General features: G+C 43.9%; 1 protein-coding gene across 3 annotated transcripts in view; it reads right to left on the bottom strand.

The window, feature by feature from the left end:
• SIK2 (salt inducible kinase 2) overlaps positions 1 to 27,094 on the bottom strand; it is a 134,116-nt gene that overhangs the window by 11,759 nt on the left and 95,263 nt on the right. For all 3 annotated transcript variants that reach the window (XM_059707838.1, XM_059707836.1, XM_059707837.1), the window contains one exon: positions 9,240 to 9,404. In XM_059707838.1, coding sequence (XP_059563821.1) covers positions 9,240 to 9,404 — 165 coding nt within the window. The remainder of the gene's footprint in view (positions 1 to 9,239; positions 9,405 to 27,094) is intronic.

Below are 27,094 nucleotides of genomic sequence, written 5' to 3'. Positions count from 1 at the left end.
TCCGTTCCAGACTAAGACCCATCTTCCCCATGGCACCAGTAAAACCTGAAATCCGGTCAGCAACTTCTATTCTGCCCTTGGCCCTTCTCCAGATCAGTTTTCATTCTTTGACTACACTTAATAGTTTTCTTGTAGGAGAGAAGAAAACTCAGTCCTCTTTTTGGCTGTTTAGAAACTTATTCATACTTCTAGGTTCCTTCACTGTCTACTAATACAATTTTCTAAGAATAGCAGAGGATGATTTAGAAATGAAAAAGCAACAGAGAAAGAACTGTTATAAAGTAATTATCTATCTTTACACTTACAGCCTATGTCAAAATTTTATCAGATACTTCTTGCAGTATAGTCTTACAACAGCCAGAGCCTTCTGTCCTTTTTGTCCTTTATAGAGAAAAGTTACCTTTTTTGGAGTACTAAAAAACCTTTCAGTCTCTCTGAATTTGTCATTTTTCCTGTCAAATTATCTGCTTATAAACTCATCTCCTCATCTAAACTACAAGAGGAATTATGTCTTTTAGTTGGAAATGTTTGCTGAGCCCTGGCTGGTTTGGCTCACTGGATAGAGCGTCGGCCTGGGGACTGAAGGGTCCCGGGTTCGATTCCAGTCGGGGGCATGTACCTTGGTTGCAGGCACATCCCTGGTGGGGGGTGTGCAGGAGGCAGCTGATTGATGCTTCTCTCTCATCAATGTTTCTAACTCTCTATCCCTCTCCCTTCCTCTCTGTAAAAAATCAATGAAATTATATATATATAAAAAAAGATAGAAAATGTCTGCTGAATTCAGTTTCATCCTGGGACAGGCAGAAGACAATGACCGTTTCTGAGATGATGTTTGATGATTGAATCAGAAGCAGCCTGGAGTCTGGCACAGGTGTGGTCATCTTCAGCTGTGAGTCCACTTTCTGGAACAAGGGGTCATCATGCCGCCCTTCCCTGCCAACTTACTACCAGGACACTTGATAAAACAAGAGCCTAACTGAGTTCTCGGATTCTGTGATCGCAATATTGGGCTGATCAACCTCGGCTGCTAGAAATATGATCTTCTGCTCTAGGAAATAATCTAGGCTAACTGTAAATTACAGGAATTCAAATAGAACATGGGTAAATGTATATTTTCCAATACATTGTTTTTGCCTTTCCTTAAAGCTCAAGCAATCACTTCACTTCTAGTAAGAGACTTCCTATGCATGTAGGAGTCAAACTCAGAGACTCTACCGCTAACTGATACCATGTGCCTGTGCTGACCACAAATACAAGATCATAGCACAGGTACACTGTTATGGATGGAATGTATGAGTCTCCCCCTAACTCTGAGCGTGGCTGAAGAGACACAAAAAAACTCTCCATACGAGCAGAGGAAAGGCCCTGGAAGGACACTGTGAGAAGGTGGTCCTCTGTAAGCCAGGAAGAGAGCCCGAACCAGAAAACAAATTGGCCGAAACCTTGATCTTGGGCTGTAAAAATACATTTCTGTCATTGAAGCCACCACCCAGGCTGTGGTATGTTGTTGCAGCAGTCTAAGTAGACCAATACACAATATTAGCCCGTTGAGTTTGGAGGCTGGGACTGTGGCTTATTGAATTTGTATCGAAGTGCCTAACAAGCTGGCACATGTTGAAAAGGTGCTATGGGGCTCAAACCTCAGCTCGATCACTGTTATCAAGTTGCTTAACTTCTATAAGTTAACTTCTATTTTCTTTTTCACTTGTAAAATGGAAGTAAAGTTGTTTGGGAAGATTAACTAACTAACTATATATATAAAATGACACAGTACCTTAGGTACTCAATATATTGTATGTATTATTTTTTTATTGACCAAAGAGAATGCTTTATAATAATAAAACATTTTAAAGTATCAGAATGAAAGGAAATTTTCTTTTAAAGCCTTTTTACCATCTTGAGGCAAGTTAAAATAAACAACCAGGTGAGGAAGAGAAGAACTGGATAAGCTGAGTACTAGGAATGTCTCTGAAGGAAACACTCAGAGGCACCAAGATTTAGACACAAACATATTCCCCTGAAGCATGGAGGAGAAGGAAAAATAAGTACCCAATGTCTAAAAACAGGAGTGTGCACAGTTAAGAAAGGATCTGTCTAATACAATATATTAGGCAGTTAAATATAACTCATGATTTCAAAGATTTCATGAGATGGGAAAAATGCTCATGATGTTATATTATGTAAAGCAAAATACAAAATCACATATCATAGAATATAATTTTTAAAAAGTCTATCTACTTACTGAGTCCCCCTACACTCACCCACCCACCCACCTCTCCATCTATCTGTAACTCCCTCTCAGGAAATATACCAAAATATACTTATCTCGGGTAGTGGGATTATGGATAAGCTAATTCATTCTTTAACAGCTCTCTGGATTTTCCCTATGTGAGTTTCATTTGTTTTGTTGTTTCCAATTATGTGTTTAAAAATTCAAATTCAGATATAAAAGTGCGTTTCTTCCCTTTACCAAGCCTGAGAGGTGAAAACTGTTAGGAGCTGGATGTACATCCTTCTCAGAACTTCTCTTAGGTGTTTTACTACCTCTATAATAACAGTTATTAAAAATGTAAGCAGACATGAAACACATTTACTACACTAGCATTTTCAGTTTAGCCTCACGGTTCCCTTCTGCTATCCAGCTATGAAAGCGGAACTTGGAAAATCCAGTTATTATCATCTCCAATAAAATGTTAAAAGAGACTGAAATGTGTGTGTGTAAAAAAATTCAAGATTCCCAAAGAAACCCTCAAAAAAGACCGACACAACAGGGTTTGTGCATCTGCCCTCCAGATGGTCTCTTTGTCACCTGGGTTTCAGTTAGTGCTCAGAGTTGGGTGACTGTCTCAGAAGGGTGCCATTTTTTGGAGGAGCCCCAAATCAACATTTCAACACGAACTCCCTAAAGGACTTCACTGACAGTTTTAAAGTGAGGACTTTTAGGAGGGAAGGAGTGAAAGCTCTGAGATGCACAGAACCTGCCACCACCTGAGATGTAAAGGGGTGAGCAATACATGCAGTTATGAAGCATCTTCTAGAAGACAACCAACAGGTGTTACGTAGTCAATGAGGATGAAGCCGTAGGACCCACAAGGGAACTGGATGTCTGCCTGCTAGTTTGGGATGTGTGGGCATTTATTGATGGGCCCCAAGGAAAGTACTAGGGAGGAAAAGGCATGAGCATTTTAAAAAATATGTATTTTTCTTATTGATTTCAGAGAGGGAGGGAGGGAGGGAGGGAGGGAGGGAGGGAGGGAAAGTGAGAGAAAGAGAGAGAGAGAGAGAGAGAGAGAGAGAGAGAGAGAGAGAGAGAGAGAGAGACATCATTGATGAGAGAGAATCATTGATTGGCTGCCTCCTGAACACCCCACAATGGGGACTGAGCCTACAACCCAGGCATGTGCCCTGATTGGGAAGTGAACCATGACCTCCTGGTTCATAGGTCAATGCTCAACCACTGAGCCATGCCGGCCAGGCACGTGCGAGCATTTTTGCTGACAAACAAAATGGTCCACAAGTAAGACAGTGTATCTCTACGGGCTGGCTGCGTGCCAAGGTGGCTCTGCCAGTGTGGGTGGCCAGTTCTAGCGTGGCACTGCTTTTCCTACAAATGCAAATATACCATCTAGCTACTATCTATATCTTTCACAAAAATCATTCATTTCCTGTCTGTTTCCTAGCTACGGTAACAATAACAAGCTTTAAAAATAGCTTGTCCTATATAATACAGCAGACAGTGCCCAATCTGTGTTTTGGGCCTGATGCCCTCATAGACAAGATTTTAGCAGACTGCAATTTTTCAAGGGACTTAGATCTTAAAATAAATAAATTATGTCACCCCAATGTAGTAGCAGTTTATGAGATTACTGAACATGCCAGGCAACCACGGCAGAGGGAAAAAGACTGTCCCCAGCAGGTGGTGTTCTCAGGGGCATGGACACTCCTGGGGTTCAGCACTCCACTTACCAGCTCTGTGTGGCGGCCCAGCATCCAGCTGCCTTGACTATGCTCTAGCTAAACTCAATATTTAGCTTCTGAATCAGTTCTGCCTCCAGAGCCCCCTATTTCTGATAATGGCACTCACCCTCCCCATCATCGAGGCTCAAAATACTACTATCAGTTTGTACTTCTCTCTGGACCCTAACAGTCTACCAGTTTTATCTATATGATCTCACTTATAGCATCCCCTGCTCTCTGGTTTCACGAGCACTACCCTATTTCAGGCCCTCTTTGTCTCCCCCACTGGACACATGTTCTAACTTTCACTGTCCTTGTCACCAGTCTCTCTCCTATGCAATGTACCCCTCCTGGCTAATTTCTGAAGTACAACATGGATCATAGTGCTTCTTTGATAAAAAAAAAATTCAATTGTTTCCCCCTACCTTGAAAAAGTCCATTTGAAAAAACTCTGTTGATGACACTGAGCACATTCCTACACAGAGCACCCTAGCCTGGAGAAAAGCTTCCATCTCTGACATGCTGCTCATCTTTCTCCCACACAACTCCCCGTCACAGCCCTTTCCACAGAGCCACTGTGCTGGCTCGGATGGACCCCAACTGTCCTGATGTTTGCTGTGCCCGGGCTTTTCCCTCCACCTAGGTGTCACACCATTTCCATCCAGCCAGATTCTGCACATCTCTCAGCTGCTAGCTCTGACTGTTCGCCCAAAGACTTTCCTGTTCAAATCAGCTAAAATCAACTCCCCCTGCTTCCTTCTAGTTTTAAATCACTTTGATTTCTATTTATTTAAACCAGAGGTGGGGAACCTTTTTTCTGCCAAGGGCCATTTGGACATTTATAACATCATTCACAGCCATACAAACTTATCAACTTAAAATTAGCCTGCTATATATGGTCAAACATTTAATTAACTCACCCCTAATGCCTTGGCAGGACCAGACCAAATGATTTCATGGGCCTTCTATGGCCCACCAGCTGGATGTTCCCCACCCCTGCTTTAAAACAATAATCTACACTAATAAAAGACAAACATGCAAACTGACCATACCTTCACTATGCCTTACAGCGAAGTTACGCCCACCAGCCAATCAGAGCAACTATATTCAAATTAACCCAACCAAGATGGCAGCCGGCAGCCACGGAGCTGGAGCAAGCAGGAGGCTTAGTTGCCCCAGTGATGGAGGAAGCCAAGCTTCCCGCCTGCCGTGGATGGCTCTAAGCTCCACTCAAAGCAACAAAGTTTCAATCATTGAAGGTAAATACACCCACGATATCTGCTTTCAGCAGGCTGTGGCCACGGAGCTGGAGCGAGCAGGAGGCTTGGGTTGCTCCTGGTGGTGGAGGAAGCCAAGCTTCCCTCCTGCCCGCCTTGGCTGGCTCTGAGCTCCTCTCAAGGCTACAAAGTTTCAATTATAGAAGGTAAATAAATCCCGGAATAAAAAAAAGAAAAAGAAAAAAAGGAGAGGCTGGGAGCTTCCATCACCAGGGGGGCTTGGCCAGCCTGAAAATGGCCCTCAGCCCCTCACCCAGACTGGCCAGGCACCTCAGTGGGGACCCCCCACCCTAAAGGGGGTGTGGCCAGCCTGAAAACAGCCATCAGCCCCTCACCCAGGCTGGCCAGGCACCCCAGTGGGACCCCCCACCCTGATCAGGGACACCCTTCAGGGCAAACCAGCCAGCCCCCACCTGTGTACCAGGCCTCTATCCTATATAATAAAAGGGTAATATGCAAATTGACCCTAACAGCAGAAGGACTGGGAATGACTGGTCACTATGACACACACTGACCACCATGGGGCAGATGCTCAATGCAGGAGCTGTCCCCTGGTGGTCAGTGCACTCCCACAGGGGGAGCTCTGCTCAGCCACAAGCAAGGCTGATGGCTGCCAGCACAGCGGTGGTGGCAGGAGCCTCTCCCGCCTCCTCAGCAGCACTAAGGATGTCCGACTGCAGCTTAGGTCTGCTCCCTGCTGGTAAGTGGACATTCCCCAAGGGCTGCTGGGCTGCCAGAGGGATGTCTGACTGCCAGCTTGGGCCCTATCCCCCAGGGAGCGGGCCTAAGCTAGCAGGTGGACATCCTCCGAGGAGTCCCAGACTGCAAGAGGGCATAGGCTGGGCTGAGGGATCCCCTGAATACACAAATTTTTGTGCACCGGGCCTCTAGTGAATGATAAGAAGAAGAAATTAAGAAAATTATCCCATTTACAATTGCATTAAAAAGCATATTATATCTAGGAGTAAATTTAACCAAAGAGGTGAAAGATCTGTATTCTGAAAACTATAAAACACTGAAGAAAGAAACTGAAGAGAATACAAATAAATGAAGCATATACCATTGTTCAAGGACTGGAAGAACGAGTATTGTAAAAATGTCCTTAGTACCTAAAACAATATAAAAATGAAATGCAATCTCTATTCAACTGCCAATGGCAGTCTTCTCAGAACTAGAACACAGCTACAATAATCAAAATAGTATGGTGTTGGCATAAAAGCAGATATATAGATCAATGAAATAGAATAGAGAGCCCAGAAATAAAATTTCCAATAAATAAACTCCAATAAATAATAAATTGACTTATATGGTCAATTAATCTATGACAAAGGAGGTAAAAATACACAATGGGGGTCAAGACAGTTTCTTTAGTAGTGGTTTTGGAAAAATCGGATACATGTAAAAAATGACACTGGACCACTTTCTTGCACCATACATAAATATAAACTCAAAGTGGATTAATGATTTAAATGTAGGACCTGAAACCATAAAACTTCTTGAAGAAAACAGGCAGTAAACTCTTTGACATTAGTCTCAGCAACATCTTTTTCAATAGGTCTCGTTGGGCAAGGGCAACAACAACAACAACAACAACAAAAATAAACAAATGGGACAACATCAAATTACAAAGCTGCACAGTGAAGGAAACCATCAACAAAAAGAAAACTACTGAATGGGAAATGATATCTGTCAATGATACATCCGATAAGAGGTTAATATCCAAAATATATAAGACACTCATACAGTTTAACATTAAAAAACCCCCAAAAATCCATAAAAAATGGGCAGAGGACCTAAATAGACATTTCTCCAAAGAAGATATCCAGAAGGTCCAAAGACATATGAAAAGATGCTTAACATCACTAATCACCAGGGAAATGCAAATCAAAACCACAGTGGGATACCACCTCACACTTGTCAAAATGGTCACCATAAAAAAATCAAGAACAAGTGCTGATGAGGATGTGGAGAAATGGAAACCCCTGCTCACTGTCGGTGAGAATGCAGACTGGCAAAGCCACTGTGTAAAATAGTATGTAGGTTCTTCAAAGAAATAAAAATAGAGCTGCTATATGACTCAAGAATATCACTTCTGGGTATATATCCGAAGAAACTCAAAACACTAATATGGAAAAGCTATATGCACCCCTATGCACACTGCAGCATTATTTATAACTAGAGGCCTGATGCATGAAATTCGTGCAAGGGTAGGTCTCCTTCCCCCGGCTGCCAGCACCGGCTTCCCTCTGGCTGCCAACAGGCACCTGGGACCTGGGCTTCCCTCACAGCCTCAGTTTTGTCTGGAAGGTCATCTGAAAGGACGTCCGGTCTAATTAGCATATTGCGCTTTTATTATTATAGATAGCCAAGACATGAAAGCAACGTAGGTCTCCATTGACAGATGAATGAATAAAGAAAATGTGGTGTATATATATATACAAGGAAATATTGCTCTCAAGGAATGAAATCTGGCCATTTGCAACAACATGGACGGACCTAGAGGGCATTATGCTAAGTGAAATAAGTCAGAGAAAGACAAATACCATATGATTTCACTTACATGTGGAGTCTAAAAAAAAAAAATCAAAAGAAGTGAGGAAATAAAATAAAACCAACCCATAGATACAGAGAACAAGCTGATGGTTGCCAAAGGTGAGGGGGCTGAAGGAGGGGTGAAAAAAATAAAGGACCTATTATATTTTATCAATTTATTCAGAATAGGGTACACTGTTTTTAGTTATGCATCATGTCTTTTCTGCTACATTATAAACTTTGAGGCAGAATTAATGTATGACTCACCTTTTTATTACCTAAAAAGGCCAAAAAAACAGGAAACCAATACTTATTAAGTACCTACAATTTGGCCAGAACCTCAGACATTATTTTAATCCTCACAATAGTCTCATAAAGTTGGTAGTCTGATATTACATAAGAGAAAAAGCAGTTCAAAGAAGCTAGTCAGGCCCTGGCCCGAATGGCTCAGTTGGTTGAGCATCATCCCATGTACCAAAAGGTCACAAGTTCGATTCCCAGTTAGGGCACAAGCCCAGGCTATGGACTTGATCCCTGGTAGGGGCATGTGGGAGGCAGCCTATTGATACTTGTCTCTCTCTCTAAAATCAATAAAAAACATATTAAAAAAACACAACAACAGCAAAGAAGCAAGTCAGTCTTCTTGCCCAAGTTCACCCAACTAGCAAAGAACAAAGTCTATTTTGAACATACTCCAAGACCTGCCCATTTCTACGATCCTTTGTATATCATTTGATGCTAAATATATAAAACACACATTAGAAGTAAATATCCATTAAGTGAGAGAAGCTGTCACCATCCACATCCTAAAAGCCACCTGCATATAGAATAGTAGGATAAACTTATCTCCGCTAAGCATGTCCAAACAGGACAAAAAGGATGTTTCACCAGAACAGATAGCATGTCATCACAGAGCTGCAGTAAAGAATCTAAGAATGCTCTTTTTAAAAAATATTCAACAAACATATATTGTATATAATCTTACGTATATTACCCTGGAAAGATATAAAGGAAAGTCCCTGCCTCTAGGAACTCAAAACTGAGCCAGGGATAGATACACCCCCACAACTAACTATAATATAAATATGCACATTTCTTAGAAGAGAGGCAGTCAACTCAGACAGAGCCACGTCAGCACCAGTTATATTTGTTATCAGAATTACAATTTGTTTAAAAAATATAAAACCTATGTGTGATCTAGAAACTTGAAAAGAGAAGGATTTGGCTAAGGAAAGAGAAGGAAAGCTTTTGAAAGGACATATGAGGTCTGACAGTTAGGTAAGTGCTAATGATATGGCGGCGATGAGAGCCCAGTTCAGCCCTGAACGCTCTTCTCAGGCTCTGCTACTCAAACAACACTCCTGAGTGACGTGAGGACATGACAGAGTTCAACAAAGTCCAAGTCCAACACCTAAGGACCCAACTGAAGTCTCCAGCCAACCTACAAGCTCAGCCTCTCAAACACACCCGTACCTTTGGAGTGTCAACACACTCTTCTTCCATAAACGCTGCTTCTGCCTGACAGCTGGACGCTGGAAATGAAAAGGCCTCCACATTGGATGCCTGAGGGAGGAGGGTAGATCGCATCAGTCGCATGTTCGGCGAATGCATGGTCACTGGGAAACCCACAGTTTGTGCCTGTAAATAGGGCAAGAACAGACAGTTTAGGAACATTAATACCTTCCATATAAATACACACATTTCTTAGAATAAAACAACTCTTCCTGATACAATTAAAGGATAAATCGTTATTTGTTGGAAACTCCAGAAAAGGTATTGATTTGAAGCAGTCTCAGCAACCTATTATTCTGAGATAGGCTGTACAGAATTTCATTCCTGTTCCATGTGAGGCACACAAGTTTCCCAGAGATGACAAGAAAGCCAGTCTTTCTAAGGAATCTAAGAATGCTCTTTTTTAAAAAATATTCAACAAACGTATATTGTATATAATCTTACGTATATTACCCTGGAAAGACAAAGAAAAGTCCCTGCCTCTAGGAACTCAAAACTGAGCCAGGGATAGGTACATCCCCACAACTAACTATAATACAATACAAAGGACACTGCAGTAAGTGCTCTCTATCTGCCCTTGTGTGTGTGTGTGTGGGGGGGGGGGGGCGGGGGCGGGGGTAAGGTGGTGTGCATTTCTTGGCAAGGGTGTGTATGAAGAGGAAGAAGAGAGTGGCAGCAGTTACTTGGAGGTGACAGGAATGCCCTTCTTTCAAGGAGACACTGTCTGAACACAGCTTGCTGGCCCAGCGGAGAGAGATGCTTATTGCTGAGCAACTTCAGTTCCTGAAGTCAACCTACTAGAGAAAGCGCTCCTGGCGGTGCAAAGCCCATTCTTCCTGTCTCCTTTAAGTAAACAAGCATTGCAAACTCTCCTTTAAAAAATCATTTTAAAAAGAACCTTCCTTCCTGACAGAAGGCAAGGATTAATTTTAAAGATGAAACTGTTGGACAATCCTTTCCTCCCATCTCTTCAAAACTAGCAGAATAATTCATTAGGTGCCCTTTGAACATTACAGACATTGTAAACATCTGAGGGAACAATCATCAGACTAGTTTCTAAAAGGCAGAGGAATGGCCTATATTTCTCCCATAATCACCTCAATGGGCATAGGATGGTGAATTTTTAATTCAAACAAAAAGGACCAAGCAGTATGATGCTAGCTTCTCCACTTCCAAGCCCTGGAAATAATTCCTGGCTCCATCACTTACTACTTGTGTGCACTTTACTAGGTTACTTAACCCTCTGAATTTTATTTTTCACCAGTAAAAAAGGGCATAATACAAGTGAAGTTAGTGTAAAAGGTAGCATGTAAAATCCTTCACTCAGTGATGCTAATTCCTCCTTTTTTTTCTTCTAAAATCTTAAAATGATCACAAGAATTTAACATAGGAATTAGATTGCAAAGTGAATACAGTTTTATTCTTAGACACTATCTAATGGTTCCCAGTTAAAATTTCAGGTTGATGTTTTTAAAAAAAAAATATATTTTATTTATTTTTTACAGAGAGGAAGAGAGAGGGTTAGAGAGTTAGAAACATCAATGAGAGAGAAACATTGGTAAGCTGCCTCCTGCACACTCCCTACTGGGTATGTGCCTGCAACCAAGGTACATGCCCTTGACCAGAATCGAACCCGGGACCCTTGAGTAAACAGGCCAATGCTCTATCCACTGAGCCAAACCGTTAGGGCAGGTTGATGGTTTTTAACAATGGGGAGATATGTTAGAAATACACTTTATATTTGAATACTAGAGGCCCGGTGCACAAAAATGTGTGCACTGGCGGGAGGGGGGGGTGTCCCTCAGCCTGACCTGTGCCCTCTCACAGTCTGGGACCCCTCAGGAGATAACCACCTGCTGGATTAGGCCCACTCCCCAGGTGGCAGATGGCAGGCCTGATCCTGCAGTGCCTGCCCTGCCTCCCCTGGTCACAGATGGCAGGGCCGGATCTCACGCTGGGTCACAGATGGAAGGCCCGGATGGCGGCGGGGCGGGCGGCCAATTGCACTGCCCCGCCTGGCCGCCCCGGGTTGCACACAGCAGGCCCGGATGGCGGAGCCCCAACCTGCAGTACTCAAATTTAACGGCCATCTTTGTTGGGTTAATTTGCATACTCTTCTGATTGGCTGATGGGTGTAGCAAAGGTATGGTCAATTAGCATCTTTGTCTTTTATTAGTGTAGACTAGAGGCCTGGTGCACAAAAATCTGTGCACTCGGGGCGTCCCTCAGCCCAGCCTATGCCCTCTTGCAGTCTGGGACTCCTCGGAGGATGTCCACCTGCTAGCTTAGGCCCGCTCCCTGGGGGATAGGGCCCAAGCTGGCAGTCAGACATCCCTCTGGCAGCCCAGCAGCCCTTGGGGGATGTCCACCTACCAGGAGGGAGCAGACCTAAGCTGCAGTTGGACATCCTTAGTGCTGCTGAGGAGGCAGGAGAGGCTCCCGCCACCATTGCTGTGCTGGCAGCCATCAGCCTTGCTTGTGGCTAAGCAAAGCTCCCCCTGTGGGAGTGCACTGACCACCAGGGGACAGCTCCTGCATTGAGCATCTGCCCCCTGGTGGTCAGCGTGTGTCATAGTGACCAGTCATTCCCAGTCCTTCTGCTGTTAGGGTCAATTTGCATATTACCCTTTTATTATATAGGATAGAGGCCTGGTGCACTGGTGGGGGCTGGCTGGTTTGCCCTGAAGGGTGTCCCGGATCAGGGAGGGGGTCCCGCTGGGGTGCCTGGCAAGCCTGGGAGAGGGGCTGATGGCTGTTTTCAGGCTGGTCAAGCCCTCCCCCCGCCCCCAGTGGGGACCCTCACCCCATGGAGGTTTGGCCAGCCTGGGTGAGGGGCTGATGGCTGTTTTCAGGCTGGCCACAACCCCTTTAGGGTGGGGGGTCCCCACTGGGGTGCCTGGCCAGTCTGGGTGAGGGGCTGATGGCTGTTTTCAGGCTGGCCAAGCCCCCTGGTGACGGAAGCTCCCAGCCTCTCCTTTTTTTTTTTTTATTCCGGGATTTATTTACCTTCTATAATTGAAACTTTGTAGCCTTGAGTAGAGCTCAGAGCCAGCCAGGACGGGCAGGAAGCTTGGCTTCCTCCATCTCCAGGGGCAACCTAAGCCTCCTGCTCGCTCCAGCTCCATGGCCACGGCTGGCTGAAAGCAGGTAGCTGGGGTTTATTTATCTTCTATAATTGAAACCTTGTTGCCTTGAGTGGAGCTCAGAGCCTGCTGCAGCAGGCGGGAAGCTTGGCTTCCTCCATCACTGGGGCAATCAAGCCTCCTGCTTGCTCCAGCTCCGTTGCTGCTGGCCGCCATCTTGGTTGGGTTAATTTGCATATAGTCGCTCTGACTGGCTGGTGGCCATGGCTTAAGGCATAGCGAAGGTACGGTCAATTTGCATGTTTGTCTTTTATCAGTGTAGATACTTTAAAAAATATGTAGAATGTACTTTATATTTGGTATATTCCAACATCACTGGGTATACTTAATGAGATAAAACAAAAATAGAGCCCTAACTGGTTTGGCTTAGTAGATAGAGCATCGGCCTGTGGACTGAAGGGTCCCAGGGTTCAATTCTGGTCAAGGGCACATGCCGGGTTGTGGGCTTGATCCCCAGTGGGGGGTGTGCAGGAGGCAGCTTATCAATGATTCTCTCTCATCATTGATGTTTCTATCTCTCCCTCTCTCTTCCTCTCTGAAATAAAAATATATTAAAAAGAGAAAAAGAAAAAATAGCAATAGCAAAGTGTTGGATTATTATACGGATAGTTAAAACAGAAAAAAAAATACATTGCATACTATTCTGAGCATGATAAAAAAATAGCTTTCCTTATATCATCTTCTGTAGGCTTATATCCTGGGCCACTTTTGAAGCTAAATAACTTTTTTTCCTTTCAAGCATTAGTCATTTAAATTACTTTTTTTTTAGCCACCATATCACAATATAAAATTTAAATTTCCTAACAAAGTACTTTTGATATATTCTGCTCACCCTCATCACCAGTTTTTCAAAGGAGAAAGCTGAACTGTGATTTCTATTTCTCAAAATTACTACACTGCCCTACATGAAAGTGGTCCATGTCACCAGGTGAAGACATTTCTGGGAGATACTGCCCGGGAAGTGAGATGCCCACCTGGCCACTGCGATGAGCTGCTCCCTCCAGAGCCTGTCTCCCCTTAGCTGTGACTTTTTACAGGGCAGGGCCGCCTGTGCCCGACAGTGTAGCACTGTCCTAGGCAACTCTCTCATCCAACCTGGACTCCGGCACTAACTTACCATGAACTTGGTAAGGACAGAGGAATAATATTTTATCGTGACAATCACTTCATTCAGGTTTTTGGGGTCTGCTTTTTAGGATTCTTGCAATCACTGAGGGGACTAACCAGTTGTTTTGGAACTAGGTAAGTTACAAATATTCAAACAGTATGCTCAGCACTACAGAGCTGACTAAAGAATATATTATAATAAATAGATGGCTGATTAATAACCCCACTTCTTTGGTAATAAACAATGATCATCTCTAACTAACTGTAATGACTTTTAAAACCATGTTTATTTTTCTGAATCTCTTCTGATTCTGTTCTTTCCAGAATCATGAAAATAACGTTTCCTTCTAAGGGAAAATCTTTATTGTCCCAATAAGAACATGCATGTATTGACAGAATTGTTTCTCCCCTCCCCCGCCCAAATCCATATGGGGGAAAAAGTAGGTTTACAGTTGTATAAATTAACAATAAGTAAATAATATGAGAATAAACTGTTTCACATACTCACAACTGTAAACCTACGTTTGCCCACCCCTATATGTTGAAGCCCTAACCCCCAATGTGACTATATTTGGAGATAGGGCCCTTAAGGAGATAAATAAGGTTATTAAGATGTAGGGTGGGTCCTGGTATCCCTTTAAGAAGAGGAGGAGACACCAGAGATCTCTCTATCCAAACACATGCAGAAGAAAGGCCATGTAAGGGCTCAGCCAGAAGGCATTTGTCCACAAACCAGGAAGGAAGTCCTCACCAGAAACCAGCCCTGATCTTGGACTTGTAGCCTCTAGAACTGTTACAAAATAAACTTTAGTTGTTTAAGCCATCCACTCATACAGTACTTTTTCTTACAGTTGTGGAAAGCAGTAATTAAAGAACTGGGATGAGTGTTTCATTCTTGTCTACTTACAGTTGATGGAAACTTGGAGTAGAAGAGCTGTTAAGAACTAGGAATTAGAAAAAGGCATGACCTTTTTTCTCAGTAGTTGTCTGCACTCAATTAGATGCAACATTTCCTGCATATTATACAGCAATGCAAGTACTCTACATCTATCTAGGAATGGAAATCTCACTGTTTTCTTAGTAGTATCACTAGACTGTGACTCCTTAAGGGCATGGACTGTTTCCTAGGAACCTCTGACATAGTGGCTGATACACAGCGCTCTACTTGCTGAACTGAGCTGCTGGTATAGTTTATCACTTTATCTTTGTAGCAAACTTATGAAACAAGCATTTCTATTGCTATTTTATATTTAAGGACACTGGAGCTCAGAGGTACTGCCTGCTGAGGTCACTCAGCTCATTATGGAACCCAAGGCCTGCATGATTCGACGCTCATGTAACCTTTGCGTGGGATTGTGTCATTGCTCCAATTTCTTTCTGCTGCATCAATTAAGTGATTTGCACTTCTATAAAAACATTCAAACATCAACGAATTAAAGGGAGGAGGTCCTATGAAAACTTTAAGCAGATTTATATTCATAAATCTATTTTCTAACAAGTTCAGCGCTAAACATTAGAATGTGAAATCTTGGAGGGAAATGAGCACCTTCTTCAGCCCAGTGCCTGCTGCTTCCAAAGGCACTGCGCTAAGACAGTTCATGAAGGTGAGCTAGGATTTCTGCTCCAATGACGTACATTTTAAGTCACAGTGGTAAGTAGTTTTCTATGGCAACTTGCGTCAATGTATAAAATGAAGAGAACTCATGGGGTGTGTGGTACTAAAACGTTAGCAAACATAAGAAGCTATATTCTACATCCGAGCCCCAAGCCAAATGAAATATAATTTGAGATCTCCCAGGGTATGTGCTTCAAGTTCAGATATGAAAGGAAGTTGTGTACATGTGTATGCTCCAAAGCAACCGTTTAAAGAGCCCCCTCCCTCACATGTGCAATGATAAGAACACAGAAGTGGGAGGGAAAGCCTGATCCAGCAGTGGGTTCTCTGCTTCTCTCGTTGTCCAGCAGTGTTTTTGAGGGGAAGGCGACCACTATATCGCACTATTATTACCCCAACTCAGGAATTCTCATGTTACCCCCTCCTTTCCATCTTTAAAGCAAAACCATTTAATGTTAAAGGATTCCAAGTACTCAGAGATATTCTAGCCCAAATATCTGGAACTTTATCAACATATTTTTTACTCACATTAGTATTAATATTCACATTATTTTACATATTAAAGTATACCATTTGCCTCTTAAAATCAAGATTTTAACTTCCTTGGTTATTTTTTCCCATATGTTCTATAGAAGCCAAAACAAAATACTATTATAATCCTTTAGATTTTAAAAAACTGCTACACAAGAAACACTCTGGGGCTCTTCCTGCACTCTGAACAAAGTAAGCACTCACAGAAGTATATGGAAATCCTAAAAGATGGTATGAATGAATCACTTCTCTTTTCAACCTTTATACAGATGGTTCCCCAGCTCTCTTCAGTCCCAGCCTTTCTTCTAGATCCAGATCCAGTCTTCTTCTAAAGCAACTGAGTCGATGCTCCACTAACTATTCTCTCAGCCTTTGGCTCAAGAATGGAGTCTTCTCTAACTCATCGTTATCCCCCTCCTCCCCAACACTTATTTATTACTTTATATAACGAAAACTTACCTAGCACTTACATAGCACTGTTGTAAGTGCTACACAATTATTCACTAATTTAAACATCATAAAATCTCCATTTTATTACTTGGGAAACTGAGGCATGTATGAGAACAACAAGAAACTTTAAAAAAATATGTTTTTCTTGATTCTAGAGAGAGAGGAAGGAAGGGGGATGGAGCAATAGAAACCCCAGGACTCACTGCCTCCCACAACCACATCAAAATTACAACAAAAATACAGAACAACCATCATTCAGAATCGCCTGAAAGCTGGCTGAATGGAAGTACAACTAGAGAAGGAAAGAAGAAAGTACATTGAGACTGGTAGGAGGGACAGAGGTGCAGAACGGGCTGGGCTGGTACCCACGTGGGCTGTTTTTGTAATCCAGAGGGAGATCGTCCCTGCAGAGGCCTCCGTAAGGAGCAAGGGATCCCAGCCCCACATCAGACCCCCCACCCCGGGTCCAAGAGCTGGGAAGCGAAGTCCTTGTAACTTTAGGCTATAAAAACCAGTGAGCATTGTAGCTGAGGGAACATGGAGGCTACTGGAGAACCAGGTGTACCCCCCTTAAAGGATTGTGCACAAACTTACTCTGATTCACTTCCTCTGAGCTCCAGCGCTTGGAGATGTTGGGGGACCCAGTCACATAGGGGGAGGAACTGGATTGTCTGGCATCAGGGCAGGAACTCAGGGGTGGCTTTCTATCAGATGGAGGGGCTCGCAGGGGTCATTGTTCTTATGCTGAGACCTCCCCTGCCCCAGGGCTGACTGGCAACCATATCTGAGTTCCCATCAACCTGGAGCACTCTGTTTGCTCCACCCTGATGATTCCCTGAGACCTCATCCCATCTAATTTGCAGCCCCACCTAAGCTGTTTGTAGCACCTTTTTCGTATGAATGGCTTATCCTCATTCAGGCTTCAGACTTTGCTAAAATCTCTCAAACAGGCTGCAGCCTGTGTCAGCATGCCCAAAACCTATCAATAAGAGACCCAAGACTTGGCACCAGCACCAGCCTGCCTTGCTTCCCAGCTGGGCCTAGCCTGGGCACTAGCAAATCCAATACAACTAGGAAGAATCTGCAGATCTATCTGTAGCTCCTTCCAGGTGGCCCAGGCAGTAGCTGTCTTTGCACCTCCCTGGAGACCCAAGAGCCAGAGCACCTGGTGGACAGCTTCAGACCATACCAGATTACAACTCTACACATCCACAAGAGACACACTCAAGGGGAAGACTCAGTGAGCACCAAAACCTTACTGAAGCAAGTCCTGCTCCATAGGGGTGTTTCCTGCACAGCAGCTCTCCCACTGTAGTTGCAGCTTGTCCTCACAGCCAATTGGCCTGGAGGTCAATTCCTCCCAGTAATGCCAATAGCAATCAAGTCTCAACTATAAGACTGTTCGTACAGCCCACCCAGGGGTGCACCTAGAGTGCCTACCTCAAGTTACTGGAGAGGCTGAGCCACTGGGCCCTAGAGGACACCTACTATACAAGGTCATTCTGCCAATTCCAGGAAACATGGCAGCTCTACCCAATATATAGAAACAAACACAGGGAAGCAGTCAAAATGTGGAGACAAAGAAACATGTCACAAATGAAAGAAATAAAAGAAAGCAAATTGCTGGATACAGAGTTCAAAACCACGGTTATAAGGTTACTCAAGGATCTTCAGGAGACCTTCAAGGATCTTAGTGAGAATGCCAAGGACATGGAAAAAGACCAGTCAGAAATTAAGCATACACTAACTTTAATAAAGAATAATGTACAGGGATTCAACAGTAGGGTAGAGGATCCCAAGAATCAAATCAATGATTTGAAATATGAGGAAGCAAAAATCACCCAATCAGAAGAGCAAAAAGAAAAAAGAATCCAAAAATATGAAGATAGTGTAAGGAGCCTCTGGGACAACTTCAAGTGCACCAACATTTGCATTATGGCAGTGCCAGAAGGAGAAGAGAGAGAGAGCAAGATATCGAGAACCTATTTGAAGAAATAATGACAGAAAACTTCTCTTCTCTGGTGAAAAAAATAGACTTACAAGTCCAGGGAGCACAGAGAGTCCCAAACAAGATAAACCCAAAGAGGACCACAACAAGACACATCATAATTAAAATGCCAAGGGCTAAAGACAAAGAGTGAATCTTAAAAGCAGTAAGAAAAAAGCAGTTAATTACCTACAAGGGAGCGCCCATACAACTGTCAGCTGATTTCTCAACAGAAACTTTGCAGTCCAGAAGGGACTGGACAAACTTCCCCTACCTGGTGCAAGAAATAGACTTACAAGTCCAGGAAGCGCAGAGAACCCCAAACAAAAGGAATCCAAAGAGGACCACACCAAGACACATCATCATTAAAATGCCAAGAGCAAAAGACAAAGAGAGAATCTTAAAAGCAGCAAGAGAAAGACAGTTAGTTACCTACAAGGGAGCATCCATACGACTGTCAGCTGATTTCTCAACAGAAACTTTGCAGGCCAGAAGGAAGTGGCAAGAAATATTCAAAGTGATGAATGCCAAGAACCTACAACCAAGATTACTTTATCCAGCAAAGCTATCATTCCGAATTGAAGGTCAGATAAAGAGCTTCACAAATAAGGAAAAGCTAGCCCTAGCCGGTTTGGCTCACTGGATAGAGCGTCGGCCTGGGGACTGAAGAGTCCCAGGTCGATTCCGGTCAGGGGCACGTACCTTGGTTGCAGGCACATCCCCAGTGGGGGGTGTGCAGGAGGCAGCTGATCGATGCTTCTCTCTCATTGATGCTTCTGATTCTCTATCCCTCTCCCTTCCTCTCTGTAAAAAATCAATAAAAATATATTAAAAAAAAAATAAGGAAAAGCTAAAGGAGTTCATCACCACCAAACCAGTATTATATGAAATGCTGAATGGTATTCTTTAAGAAGAGGAAGAAGAAGAAAAAGGTAAAGATACAAATTATGAACAACAAATACATATCTATCAACAAGTGAATCTGAAAATCAAGTGAATAATCTGATGAATAGAATGAACTGGTGATTATAATACAATCAGGGGCATAGAAAGGGAGTGGACTGACTATTCTTGGGGGGGAAAGGGGTGAGGGGGATGCGGGAAGAGACTGGACAACAATCGTGCACCTATGGATGAGGAAGTGGGGGGGGGGTAAGGGCAGGGGGTGGGGTGGGAACCGGGTGGAGGGGAGCTATGGGGGGGGAAAAGAGGAACAACTGTAATAATCTGAACAATAAAGATTTAATTAATCAAAAAAATGTTTTTATTGATTTCAGAGAGGAAGGGGGGGAGAGAGAGAGAGAGAGAGAGAGAAACATCAATGACAAGAGAGAATTATTGGTGGGCTGCCTCCTGCACGCCCCCCACTGGGGACCAAGCCCGCAACCCGAGTATGTGCCCTTGACTGGAATCGAACCTGGGACCCTTCAGTGCCCAGGCCGACGTTCTATCCACTGAGCCAAACTAGCTAGGGCAGAGTGACAGACTTTTAACCATTAAGAAAAAAAGAGAGAAGACCCAAATAAATAAAATCAGGAAAGAAAGAGGAGAAGTAACAACTGATACCACAGAAATACAAAAGATTATAAGAAGGTATTATGAACAACTAGATGCCAACACAATGGATAATCTGGGAGAAATGAATAAATTCCTAGAAACATACAATTTTCCAAAACTGAATCAAGAAGAAAGAGAAAATCTAAACAAGCCATTTAAAACCAACAAAACTAAAGCAGTAATCAAAAAGTCCCAACAAACAAAAGTCCTGGACTGGATGGCTTCACAGATGAATTTTACCAAACACTGAAAGAACTAACACCTGTCTTTCTCAAACTATTCTAAAAAATTCAAGAGGAGGGAAGACTCCTAAGCTCATTTTACAAGGCGGGCATTACCCTTATTCAGATAAAGACACTACAAAGAAAGAAAATTAGAGGTCAATATTGCTGATGAACATAGATGCAAAAATCGTCAAGACAATATAAGCAAACTGAATTCAGCAATACATTACAAAGATCATACACCATGATCCAGCAGAGGTATTTCTGGGATGCAAGGCTGGTACAGTATCTGCAAATCAATTAACGTGATATACCACATTAACAAAATGAAGGATAAAAATCATATGATCATATCAATAGATGCAGAAAAAGCATCTGACAAAATCCAGTATCCATTATTATTTTTTAATATATTTCTATTGATTTCAGAGAGGAAGGGAGAGGAAGAGAGAGAAACATCAATGAGAGAGAATCATGATTGGCCGTTTCCTGCACAGCCCCTACTGGTGATCAAGCCCAAAACCTGGGTATGTACCATGACCATGAATCAAACCATGACCCCTTGGTTCATAGGTCCATGCTCGGCCACTGAATCTCACCAGCTGGGCCAGTATCCACTTATGATAAAAACTCTCAGCAAAGTGGGAATAGAGGGAACATACCCCAACACAACAAAGGCCATATATGACAAGCCCACAGCTAACATCATACTCAACCCGGAAAAACTAAAAGCGTTTCCTTGCTCTAGTCTGTATGGCTCAGTGGATAGAGCATCAGCCTGTAGACCAAAGGGTTCCAGGTTCAATCCCAGTCAAGGGCACGTACCTTGGTTGCAGGCTCTTTGGGCCCTGGCCCTGGTCAGAGGCAATCAATCAATGTGTTTCTCTCACATCTATGTTTCTCTCTGTCTTTCCTTCTCTCTTCTACTCTCCCTAAAAATCAATGGAAAAATATCCTCGGGTAAGGATTAACAAAAATAAATAAAAAAAATAAAAATAAATAAAAAAATTTAAAAAAAATAAAATAAAATACAATAAATAAAATAAAATAAATAAAATAAAATAAAAGCGTTTCCTCTAAGACAGGGATGTCTTCTTTCAATACTCCTATTCAAAAATAGTACTGGGCCCTAGCTGGTTTGGCTCAAAGGATAGAGCTACTACCTACTGAAGGTTTGATTCCAGTCAAGGGCACATGCCTGGGTTGCAGGCTCAATCCCCAGCAGGAGACATGCAGGAAGTAGTTGATCCATGATTCTCTCTCATTATTGATGTTTCTATCTCTCCCTCTCCCTTCCTCTCTGAAATCAATAAAAATATTAAAAACAAAACAAAACAAAACAAAACAAAAAAACAACAAAATAGTACTGGAAGTCCTATCCACAACAATCACACAAAAAGAATAAAATAAAAGGCATTCACAATTGTAAAGTAAGAACTAAAACTATCATAATTTGGCGATAACATGACACTATATATACATATGGACCCCTAAAGATTCCACCAAAAAAAACTCCAACTAGAACTAATACAGGAATTCAGTAAAGTAGCAGGATACAAAATAAATATTCAGAAATCAGTTGCATTTTAATATATCAATAATGAATTATCCTTAAGGGAAACTAAGAAAACAATCCCATTTACAATTGCATTAAAAAAACAATCTAGGAATAAATTTAACTAAGGAAGTAAAAGACCTGTACTTGGAAAATTATAAGACACTGAAGAAGTTGAAGATACAAATAAATGGAAGCATATACCGTACACATGGATAAGAAGAATTAACATCATTAAAATGTCCATACTACCAAAAGCAATCTATAGAATCAATGCAATTCCTATCAAGATACCAATGGCGTATTTCATAGAACTAGAAAAAATATTCCAAAAATTTATATGGAACCACAAAAGGCCTCGAACAGCCACAGCAATCTTGAGAAAGAAGAACAAAGTTATAATTATCATGCTATACTAAAAGGCAATGGTAATAAAAAAGCATAGTAGTGGCATGATAACACATTTAGATCACTGGAACAGTATAGAGTACGCAGAAATAAATCCATGTCTATATGGCCAATTAATATTTGACAAAGGAGGCAAGAACATAGGAGAGAGTAAAAACAGTCTTTTCAATAAATGATGTTGGGAAAGTTGAACGATACATGGAACTTCTTAAGACCACCTTTTTACACTATATTCAAGAATAAACTCAAAATGAATTAAAGACTTAAATGTAAGACTCAAAACCATAAAACTCCTAAAAGAAAACCTAGGCAGTAAAATCTCTGAAACTCTCTTAGCAATATTTTTTCCCCCTGATATATCTTCTTGGAAAAGGGAAACACACACACACACACACACACACACACACACACACACACACACAAATAAACAAATGGGAGTACATCAAACTAAAAAGATTTTGCACAGTAAAGGAAACCATCAACAAAATGAAAAGACAGCCCACTGAATGGGAGAATATATTCACCAATGATACATCTGATAAGGGGTTAATATCCAAATTCATAAAGAACTCATTCAAATCAACACCAAAAACAATAAAGAATCCAATTTAAAATTGGCAGAGGTCCTGAACAGACACTGCTCCAAAGAGGACACACAGATAACCAACAGACATATGAAGAGATGCTCAACATCACTAATATCAGAGTGATGCAAATTAAAACCACAATGTGATATCACCTCACACCTGTCAGAATGGCTATCATCAATAAATCAATAAACAAGTGTTGGTGAGGATAGGGGGAAAAGGTAATTCTAGTGTACTGTTTGTGGGACTGCAGATTGGTGTAGCCACTATGGAAAACAGTATGGAGGTTACTCAAAAAATAAAAAAATGGAATTGCCTTATGACCCAATGATTCCACTTCTGGGTATATATCCCAAGAAACTCAAAGCACTACTTCAAAAGAATATATCTACCTCTATGTTCATTGCAGTGTTATTTGCAATAGCCAAACTATGGAAGTAACATAAGTGCCCATCAACAGAGTAGATAAAAAAGTGGTGGTACATATATATATAATGGAATATTACTCGGCCACAAGAAAATCTTACCATTTGAGAAGGCATGGATGGACCTAGAGAATATTATGCTAAGGAAATAAGTCAGTCAGTGAAAGACAATTAGCATATGATTTCACTTATATGTGGAATGTAAAGAACAAAACAAACAAAATTGAAACAGACTCATAGACAGACAACAGAAAACAGACTAATGGTTCACAGAGGGGAGAGGGATTGGATGAAAAAAGATGAAGGGATTAAAAAGTACAAACTGGTGTCCTGGTCACTATGGTTCAGTTGGTTGCGCATCCTTCTGTGCACTGAAAGATTGCTGGTTCAATTCCCATTCAGAGAATATGCCAAGGTTGTGGGCTCGATCCCCAGTAGGTGGTTTGCAGGAGGCAGCAAAATGATGTTTCACTCTCACATTGATGTTTCTCTCTCTCTCCCCCTCTCCATTCCTCTCTAAAAATCAATAAAAAAAAGTTAAATTGGTAGTTAAAATAAAATCACAGGATGTGAAGTCTAGCATAGGCAATCCTATCTAATAAAAGAGAAACATGGTAATTGGCATACGACCGCTACCCTTCCCATTGGCTAACCAGGGCGATATGCAAATTAACTGCCAGCCAAGATGGCGTCAGGCAGCCAGGCAGCTTGAAACTAACATGAGGCTTGCTTGCTTCAGTGACGGAGGAAACCAACGTTCCCTGCCTGCCTTGCCGGCCTCTGAGCCTGCAGTTTGAAACATTGTAACAAATATAGAAGCTAAACAAAACCCCAGAAACCTACTTTCAGCCCGCCGGGATCTCAGAGCTGGAGTTATACATTGTTTTGATTATAGAACCGAAACAAACCAGATACCTGCTTTCAGCAGCGGAGGCCTAAGAGCTGGAGCCTCAGAGCTAAAGCTGGCCCAGAATAAAAAAAAATAAAAAAAGGAGCGGTTGGGAGCTTCCGTCACCCGCCAGCCTGAAAACAGCCCTCAGCCCCTCACCCAGACTGGCCAGGCACCCCAGTGGGGACCCCCACCCTGAAGGGTGTGTGACCAGATGCAAACAGCCATCATCCCCTCACCCAGGCTGGCCAGGCACCCCAGTGGGGACCCCCACCCTGATCCAGGACACCCTTCAGGGCAAACCAGCCGGCCCCCACCCGTGCACCAGGCCTCTATCCTATATAGTAAAAGGGTAATATGCCTCCCAGCACCGGGATCAGCGGAGCCGAGAGGCCTCCCGGCACCGGAATCAGCATGACAGGGGGCAGCGCCCAAACCCCCTGATCGCCCTGCGGCTCTATGTGTGACAGGGTGTGGGGCCACAACCTCCCTATTGGCCCTGCTCTGTTTGTGACGGGGAAGGCGCTCCAACCCCCTGATCAGCCCTGCTCTGTGCCTGATAGGGGGGAGCTCCCCAACCCCCTGATCGCCCTGCGGCTCTGTGTGTGACAGGGTGCGGCGCCCCAACCCCGTGATCGGCCCTGCTGTGTGTGTGACGGGGTAGAGCCATAACCTCCCCATCAGCCCTGCCCTGAGTGTGACAGTGGCGGTGCCCCAACCCCATGATCGGCCCTGCTCTGTGGGTGATAGAGGGCGACGCCCCAACTGCCCCCACGGGCCCTGCTCTGTGTGTGACGGGGTAGAGCCATAAGCTCCCCATCGGCCCTGCCCTGAGTGTGACAGGGTGCGGCACCCCAACCCCCTGATCCGCCCTGCTCTGTGTGTGAAGGGGTGGTGCCCCAACTACCCTATCGACCCTATTCTGTGAGTGACAGGGAGGAGCTCCCCAACCCCCTGATCGGCCCTGCTCTGTGGGTGATAGGGGGAGCTCCCCAAGCCCCTGATGGGCCCTGCTCTGTGTGTGACAGGGTACGGGAGCCCCAACTCCCCTGATGGGCCCTGCTCTGTGAGTGACAGGGGGCAGCGCCCCAACCCCTTGATTGGCCCTGCTCTGTGCGTGACAGGGGGTGGCGCTGCAACCTCCCCATCGACCCTGCCTTGAATGTGACAGGGGGCGGTGCCCCAACCCCCCAATCGGCTCTACCCTGAGCGTGACTGAGGGTGGCATCGCAACCTCCCGATCCGCCCTGCTCTGTGCATGACTGGGGCGGCGCCCCAACTCCCCAATCGGCCCTGCTCTGAGCCCGACCAGGGGCTGCACCTAGGGATTGGGCCTGCCCTCTGCCACCCGGGAGCAGGCCTAAGCCAGCAGGTCATTATCTCCCGAGGGATCCCAGACTGCGAGTGGGCACAGGCCGGGCTGAGGGACCCCCCCCTTCCCCCTGAGTGCACAAATTTTTGTGCACCGGGCCTCTAGTCTAATCTAATAATAGACAAACATGGTAATTGACCATACCTCCGCTATGCTTCCCATTGGCTAATCAGCAGGATATGCAAATTAACCCAACCAAGATGGTGGCTGGCAGCTATGCAGCTGAAGCGGGCAGGAGGCTTGCTTGCTCCAGTGATGGAGAAAGCCAAGCTTCCTCCCTGCTGTGGCTGGGCTCTGAGCTCCACTCTAAGCAACAAAGTTGCAATTATAGAAGCTAAACAAACCCCAGATACCTGCTTTCAGCAGGCTGTGGCTTCAGAGCTGGAGCAGCAACAAAGTTTCAACCATAGAAGGTAAATAAATCCCAGAATAAAAAAAAAGAAAAACAGGAGAGGCTGGGAGCTTCAGTCGCCGGCTTGGCCAGCCTGAAAACAGCCATCAGCCCCTCATCCAGACCGGCCAGGCACCCCAGTGGGGACCCCCACCCTAAAGGGTGTGCAGGCAGCCTGAAAATAGCCATCAGCCCCTCATCCAGGCTGGCCAGGCACCCCAGTGGGGACCCCCACCCTGAAGGGGGTGTGACCAGCTGCAGCCATCAGCCCCTCACCCAGGCTGGCCAGGCACCCAAGCGGGACCCCCCCTCCCTGATCCGGGACACCCTTCAGGGCAAACCAGCAGGCCCCCACCCGTGCACCAGGCCTGTATCCTATATATTAAAAGGGTAATATGCAAACTGACCTTAACATCAGAAAGACTGGGAATGACTGGTCACTATAACACACACTGACCATCAGGGGGCAGACGCTCAATGCAGGAGCTGCCCTCTGGTGGTCAGTGAGCTCCCACATGCAGGAGCTCTGCTCAGCCACAAGCCAGGCTGATGGCTGCCAGTACAGCGGTGGTGGTGGGAGCCTCTCCCGCCTCCTCAGTAGCGCTAACGATGTCTGACTGCAGCTTAGGTCTGCTCCCCGCTGGCAAGTGGACATCCCCCGAGGGCTGCCGGGCTGCCAGATGGAAGTCTGATTGCCATCTTAGGCCCAATCCCCCGAGGAGCAGGGCTAAGCCAGCAGGTGGTCATCCCCCGAGGGGTCCCAGACTGCGAGAGGGCACAGGCCGGGCTGAAGGATCCCCCTCTCCTCCGAGTGCACACATTTTTGTGCACTGGGCCTCTAGTACAGTCAATAATATTGTAACAACTATGTATGGTACCAGATGGGTTCTGGAAATATTGGGAGGGGGTAGCACTTTGTAAAGTATATGATTGTCTATCCACTATTCTGTATATCTGAAACTAATACAAAATAATATTAAATGTAAACTGCAAACAAAAAGAACAAAATCTTGCCATCTGCAGCACCATGCATGAGCCTAGAGGCTATTATGTCGGACAGAGAAAGACAAATGCCATATTATTTCCCTTGTATGTGGAATCTAAAAAAACCAAAATAAACAAGCAGACTAGAAACAGACTCACAGATAGAGAACATTTGGATGGTTGCCAGATGGAAGGGGGTTGGGAGGATGGGTGAAAAAAAGGTGAAGGAGTCAGAAGTACAAATTGTAGTTATATAATAGTCATAGGTATGTAAAGCACAGCATAAAGAATATAGTCAATACTATAATACCTTTTATGGTGTCAGATGGGTGATCATTTCCTAAATTATATAAATGCTTAATCATGGGTTTTACATCTGAAACTAATATAATATGTATGTCAACTGTAACTGAAAAAAAAAAAAAGGAAGGTGCTAAAACATTTGAGAATCTAGTGAATGACAGGCAGAAACTTTACAGAAAAACAGAGCACAGAGGATGAAATCCTAACCCTTTGTAATACAAGATGAACAATGTGTCAACCATGTGAACAGGCACATGCACAGATAAGACTATTGGCTAATGGGGTGTT

The sequence above is a fragment of the Myotis daubentonii genome, chromosome 9, assembly GCF_963259705.1.
Source record: "Myotis daubentonii chromosome 9, mMyoDau2.1, whole genome shotgun sequence".
NCBI classification, from domain to species: domain Eukaryota; kingdom Metazoa; phylum Chordata; class Mammalia; order Chiroptera; family Vespertilionidae; genus Myotis; species Myotis daubentonii.
Note: the sequence above shows the minus strand (reverse complement) of the source record. Positions and strands in the feature narration are given on the sequence as shown.